The sequence below is a fragment of the Aethalodelphis obliquidens genome, unplaced genomic scaffold, assembly GCF_003676395.1.
Source record: "Aethalodelphis obliquidens isolate GAN/ISIS:26980383/991018 unplaced genomic scaffold, ASM367639v1 scaffold7, whole genome shotgun sequence".
Taxonomy (NCBI): Eukaryota; Metazoa; Chordata; class Mammalia; order Artiodactyla; family Delphinidae; genus Aethalodelphis; species Aethalodelphis obliquidens.
The window spans coordinates 30,314,246-30,320,624 of record NW_020837951.1 but is presented as its reverse complement, the minus strand read 5'-3'; the positions used below and the strand labels follow the sequence as shown (position 1 = coordinate 30,320,624).

The 6,379-nt window shown below is 45.7% G+C and overlaps 1 protein-coding gene across 1 annotated transcript in view; it reads right to left on the bottom strand.

Moving 5' to 3' along the window:
* Positions 1-731: 731 nt before the first annotated feature.
* Positions 732-6,379, bottom strand: part of GRIN3A (glutamate ionotropic receptor NMDA type subunit 3A) — a 152,664-nt gene continuing 147,016 nt past the window's right edge. Inside the window, exon 9 of the mRNA XM_027105340.1 lies at positions 732-4,070. Within this exon, the coding sequence (XP_026961141.1) occupies positions 3,731-4,070 (340 nt within the window). The 3' untranslated portion in view covers positions 732-3,730. The remainder of the gene's footprint in view (positions 4,071-6,379) is intronic.

Sequence of the window (6,379 nt, the reverse complement as noted above, 5' to 3'; positions counted from 1 at the left end):
GTTGCCCAGATGACATAGCTCTGTCCTGCTCAGCAGTTGCTCCACTTACGGCTTATCTGGTTGGCACAGAAGCAGCAGCTCCCATATAAGGTTTGTGCAACAGCAAGATCCGTGGATAATGGAAAGTCACCTCCAGGCACCTTAAAGACCTCGAATGATTGTGGCTTCTCACTTGTCTGTCCCAGTCATTCTTCCAGCTTGTCTTCAATTGTTGGAGGGATCCCCCTGCTCCTCCACCTTGGGCATCCACACTCTGGGGCCCTTATTTTCATTATTTACATGAACCAATAGCCCTATCTGTTCCAACTTGCCCAGTCCTACTTTATTATATGCTTCCTGTGCCAGGAATTCCCCCTTGGAAAACAGGGTTGGGGAGTGTGATAGTGGACTTGTCGTGCGCCTCATTTCCTAGCATCAGAGCTTGGAAAAAAATGGAGGTCTTTTTTCAGCACTGTGGCTCAGTGGTTAAGAATCCGCCTGCTAATGCAGGGGACATGGGTTCGAGCCCGGGTCCAGGAAGATCCCACATCCCGCGGAGCAACTAAGGCCGTGCGCCACAACTACTGAGCCTGCGCTCTAGAGCTCACGAGCCACAAATACTGAGCCCATGAGCCACAACTACTGAAGTCCGTGCGCCTAGAGCCCGTGCTCCACAACAAGAGAAGCCACCACAATGACAAGCCGGTGCACCGCAACGAAGGGTAGCTCCCACTCGCCGCAACTAGAGAAAGCCCACGCACAGCAATGAAGACCCAACACAGCCAAAAATAAAAATAATAAAAAAAAAAAATGGAGGTCTTCCTGATCTCATGGAAGAGAAGCCCACAATAGGAGGCAAGATAGCATCGCTTATCTCCTTCTTTACCAGAAAACCACCCTCCACCTGAAGACTTCTCTGATCCTTGTGTTTCTTGAGCCTGAGGGGAGTTGAGAGAACAGAGGTGGAGCAGAACAGGAAAGGTTTTCAAAGGACCCACCATTTCATGAAATCTTTTTACAAAACACAACACACTGTTTCACAAATTGCAAAACACTGTTCAATTACCATTCCTACTTAACATGAAGACTGCATCATTTCAACACAAGCGATTATGCTTTGTTTTTCTTTGTCCAGAACATGGGGGCATTTCAAGCAATGCTGACGGCAGTAAGCCTGCTTTCAGCTCCTGCTGCTTCTGGCCACCTCCTGGCCGCAGTTTTGGCCAAGTAGTTCCTCAGAAGATATTCGAGGAGCCATGCCCTGGTCATCTACATGTTTGTGGATAGGCAGGGTGATCTGGCATGTTACCACCACTGCTCAGAATGCCTCAGTAGAGAAGCTTAAGGTAAACCTGATATACAAAAATGCAAACTTACAAAACAAATACATTACGGGATAATTAATTGCATTACAAAAGGATTCTTTACAAAAGAATTCACCTCTGGGTTCCTTTAAATAGCCAACTTCTCAAGTACAGTCAGAATCTGAGCTGAGTTATAAAAAATGTCCAGGTACAGCATTAGGAGCATGGCTGTTACGTGAGTTGAGGTACACCTATACGTCAGCCTTCCAGGCTGCGCAGAGGTTAGGGGTGCAGAGCATGATGGCAGAGTCTCTAGAGCATCCTTAGTTGTTGCAGATGGGTGGGGATGGCTAAGGGGCATAATCTTCCAAAGGCAGTTGCAAACCTACTTTTTTGTCTGGGGTGAGAACATGGGAGGATGGGCATTTCAAAGCAGAGCTGTCCTTTCTGTTTCCAGGGATCACTGTTCCCTCATTATTGAACTGTTTCATCTGTGAGGTTGATGAAGTCTAACTTTAGAACCCGTCCACCTCCCTCATCAGAATCTCTAAGCCTGTATCCACCCCAGGGTTTTCTCAGACAGCTAATTGCTGGAGTCTTATCTAATTGCAGCTTAAAGTGTTATCTTTCCTTGGGGGACTGGGCAGCTCTTGGTGGAAATGCAGGGACTGCATCCAAAAGTAGGGGAAGAAATTTTGTGATTGAGGAGCCTTCCCAATGATCTGCAGCTTACAGAGCACGGTGCTTGGCACGGTGCTGAGAACTCTTTGTAGGCCTTCAAACTGACTGGGGTGGAGCAAAGAAGATGATAAGCAACTGAGAAGATAAAGCAAGTAATTGATAGACAAGGAAGTCTAGTCCTACATGGTGTCCTGGGGTGGGCGTGGCTGTGTGGACCGTGAATCATCAGGTGTGTGCTGAAGCCTTTTGAGAAACTCTCAAAAAGGCTCTTCTCAATTCTCCCCATGCCTGGAGCAGACAAATTTCTAGAACAATGTTTCTTGAAGAGTAATTTTTAGGCCGCATGTCAGTCACCTGGGAGTGTTGGTAACAGTTTTCTGAGCCCACATCCACCCCCTTTCCCATCTCATGCAGTCAGCATCCTAATGAGTTCCTAGGTGACTGAGAACTGAAGTTCTGTAGTTCACGTATTCCTTTCCCTTTCTGCGTGTCCAAGCCTTTGCACACTGGAAAAGGGATGCCTAGGCAGAGGGGAAACGGCTTACTCATATCAATCTCTTGGGGGCATTAGATGGGGTTTGGGGGAGAATCAGAGGGACCAGTGCCTGTTCACAGTTTCTCACAGATGAGGGGGTGTGAGGCTGCAAGACTGACTTGCTAGTGATCCATAGAGATATGAAAAGCACAGGGCACATTCCTGAATGTTTAAGCTTGTGGTGTTCACAGGCTTGAAGTTCACTTCTGGGATTCCTATAGCTAAGACACAGGTGACTGTTGATCTGAAAATAGCCAAATATATGGATTGCAGAACACCTTCCCTTAACTCACAGTGCCAGCTCACATGTCCTGTGCAGGCAATTAGCAGGAATGTCCCAGTTTCATCCTAAGGCCACATCCTTGCCTTGCTTTTCTCACTTTCCTTTCTGAAAGGCACGCACTATAGTGGAGATGCTTAATTAGATTAGAAGTACGGGCCTATTCATTCCTTAGCGAAATTACTTTTCTGGCGCAGAGCTTTCGTTTGAAAAGCATGGTATACATTTTAATGCCTCTTCTGCCTGTGCTCTTTCTGCTCACCACATCCCTGTTCCCTTTCATAGTGGCGTGTAAACATGTTCCTACCAAATGTTAGTCAGGATGATGTTGGAGATCCAGGACCCTTTCAAAAACATGGCTCTTGCCTGATCCAATCAATCCTTGGCCTGCTATGATGTGAATGAGTTCAGTTAAGTTTTCTAAGTACCCACCTTCCTGTCCTAAGTTTCTCTAGCTCTTCCCTGGCTCCCCATTCAGACTGTAGGAACAAATCTACACTGGGGAGTTATAGCAAAAGTCACAACCCTGAATAATCCCGCTCTATACTAAGATTAAAACCAACAACCCAGTAAGACACAGGTATGAGTAACAATTTTATCTCTTGTTGATAGTGCAGAGAAAGGGCTAAAAACCAGAAATGTTACTGTGGCACCAGGTGAAAAGATTAACAGGAGCTGGGGTTGTCTGGTTATTCACAGATCCCTCACACGGTGTTTACTTCTGACTAATGTAAGATTCCTGCTCTGAGGAAGACTCCTACCCTGGAGACCTAGGAATGAGCTTGAGAAGGCTGGCTGCTGCTTTGCAGGCTAGGGAGAGCAGACTTGACCTCTAAGAAGACCCAGACCTCAGCTTCCCCCCACCTTGGTCAGTAGTTACAAAAGAGCATTACAAAGTGTCTTAAGGGCTCAGAAGAAGGCCAGGAACTGAGAAAAGAGCAGCGTGGCCACTTAGGGCTCACAAGTCCGATTTGTCCTTTGGTACTCTTCCAGCTCCGTTTTCCTGCTCACAGCCAGCTGCAGCTCTTGCTGGATCACCTGAATCTGCTTCTCCAGCTCTGAGAGCTCCTGCATCACTGAGTTCCGAGCCCCATTTAGGGAGTCTGCTTTCCCATTGGTGGTCAGCGAGGCAGGAAGCTCTCCTCTTCTTGGTGGGAGAGGGATGTCTTGGTGGGTCCGGAGGCTCAGCTGGTTTTGTCCCCCCTCATCACTGAAGATGTATTTTCGTCGATTGTCATGACGCAGATTGGACGTATTCCACACAGTGAGCTGACAGCGTCCCACATTGGACCTAGGAAACCAAGAGACACTTTAGATTGACTTTCTACTCTGCAGCTCTCCCCATCTTTTAGCTACTTCCTTGTGAGTAATACGGAACTGGGTACGCAGATAGAGATGGAGTCACAAAACCATGGACAGACTGCCTGCTGGAGTGTCAGGGGAATAAAAGGAGCCAATGTAATTCTTTTCAACTGATGTTCAGTGATTCATCAAGTCTCATGCTGTCCTGAAACCGGAATGGGTGTTGCACCTGGAGGGCTGATGGGCCAGGGTATGGCACATTCTTTTATGAAGAACCTTAGATGCTTTTCTATTCTCTTCCTGCCAGTGAGGCTCAGAAAGCCGCACTGACTTGAAACAGTTCATGGCTACGAAACTGAATCAAGAATTTATTCCTGGACTCTTACTAACCAGGAGGAGAAGGGAAGGACCTGCAGGGGAGGGGAAAAGGGAGAGATAATTAAGTGTTGATTCAGTTACATGGATAAGAACAAAAACACAAGGACTTAACTAGGGTGATCCTGTTTCATTTTGCCCTGTGTGCATTGCAAAAGTGGTCCTAATCCTTCCTTCTTCCTTTCATCCATATCCCTCTGCAGTGTGACTTAGCAACTCACCCTTATCAAGGGGGATTCCAGGGGAAAGTCTTCTTTCCCTCCCCCTTGAATTTGGCCTGGTCTCATGACTTGTTCTGGCCGATAGAAAGTGGCAGAAGTGGCAGGTGGTGGTTCCGAGTCTTGCACACTTCCACTGCCTCTCTCAGAACCCTACTGCTACAGTGGAACCAGTCCAGACTAGTCGGGTGGTTGATAACAGACCATCGGAGAGAGTCCCCAGTCTTCCCGGTTGACCAGCTGAGGCCATCCTAGACCAGCCAGCCTCTGCTTCTCCCTCCTTTCTCCAAGCTGGCTGTAGACACAGGAGCAAATGTGACCACGATCAGCCAAGTTTGGCCGAAATCAGTAGCCTGCACAGCTGACACATAGATTCATAAGCAACTAGCTGTTGTTTAAAACATTATGAACTGAGATGATTTCTCACACAGCAAAAACTGATCGATACGTGCTCCGAGCCATTAAAACACACAAACACATTCCAAACCACTCTGCAGTTCTTTAACATTTCTCGTGGTTTAAGACCCATATAAATGAGCAGGGAGTACCACAGCCCAGCTTTCCTGTGCCCTGGGCTGGGTAAAAGTTCTATAATAAGCTCACTTACAGCTCCATTGTCTTTACACTGGGTCAAAGGTGTGGATATAATTTTCCTTCTAGCCTTTCCTTCTAGCCTTAATTCTTCCTTCAAATCTTTTACTATTGAGTTTGAATAATTTCAAAGCAATCTTGTTTGTGGCATGTGTTATTTGTATATATATATATATGGTTTACAATTTTTGTATATCTTGAGGTGAGAGGAAAGAGAAAAGAGGAGGTGTATTGGAAACCCAGTGGAGTGAAGGACAGACCAAAATTTACATGAAATCACATGTTGAATAAACTAAGGACTATATATATAGTCTTTTGCAATATCTACCTTTTTCCTCTGATTTAAAGAAAAAAGGAGCAAAGTCTTTTCATACCATGGCCCATAATTTCCCCAGGCCTTTCCTCAAACCCATATGTTAGTAATTCATTCATTTATCTATTATTTTATTCACTCAATAAATAAGAAACATAGGGGAGGGATGTCAAGTTGCGGCAGATAAAGGTATTTGCATAGATATTCTTCCAAAGAAAAAAGAGGGAGAGAGTTTTTGAGCCAACGGACCTAACTCTAGGATCATGGAATGATTCATAGTGGGGAAAACCTGGGAGTTAGGCATCAACACATTTTCCTGGAATGTCCAGGCAACCTCAGAAATCAGGCAAATAGAATTAGCCAATCTGGTTTTCTCCAGAGCTTTGTACATATATCTGGGAATATAATATAGAAGAATAAGCAAAAGCTGGCTTCCATGACATACTCTAGGTGGCAGCATCACAAGTGCTCTGATGATTGACATGCGGCTCTGAGCCACCTATGGATGCAAGGTGATAGGTGCTGAATGCCAGATATGGTGTCTAATTGGAAGAAATGAACGTGTTATATTGTTGGCCTCTAGAGTGTTTTGATTGTGGTTTGCAAGCTTTCCTCAGTGTAAGGCGACCAGTGAGTTAACTGAATTTAACACTAAAAAGCTTTCACAGGACAATTTTGTAATGCTGAGGTTCAATACTCCACTAGACCATTCAGAAGAGTTGTGACAGCTGTGAGCCCTCAAACACTCACTGCGTTTGAAAGGTTATAGGTGGGTATTGGGTTGTAGGGAGGTACCACAGG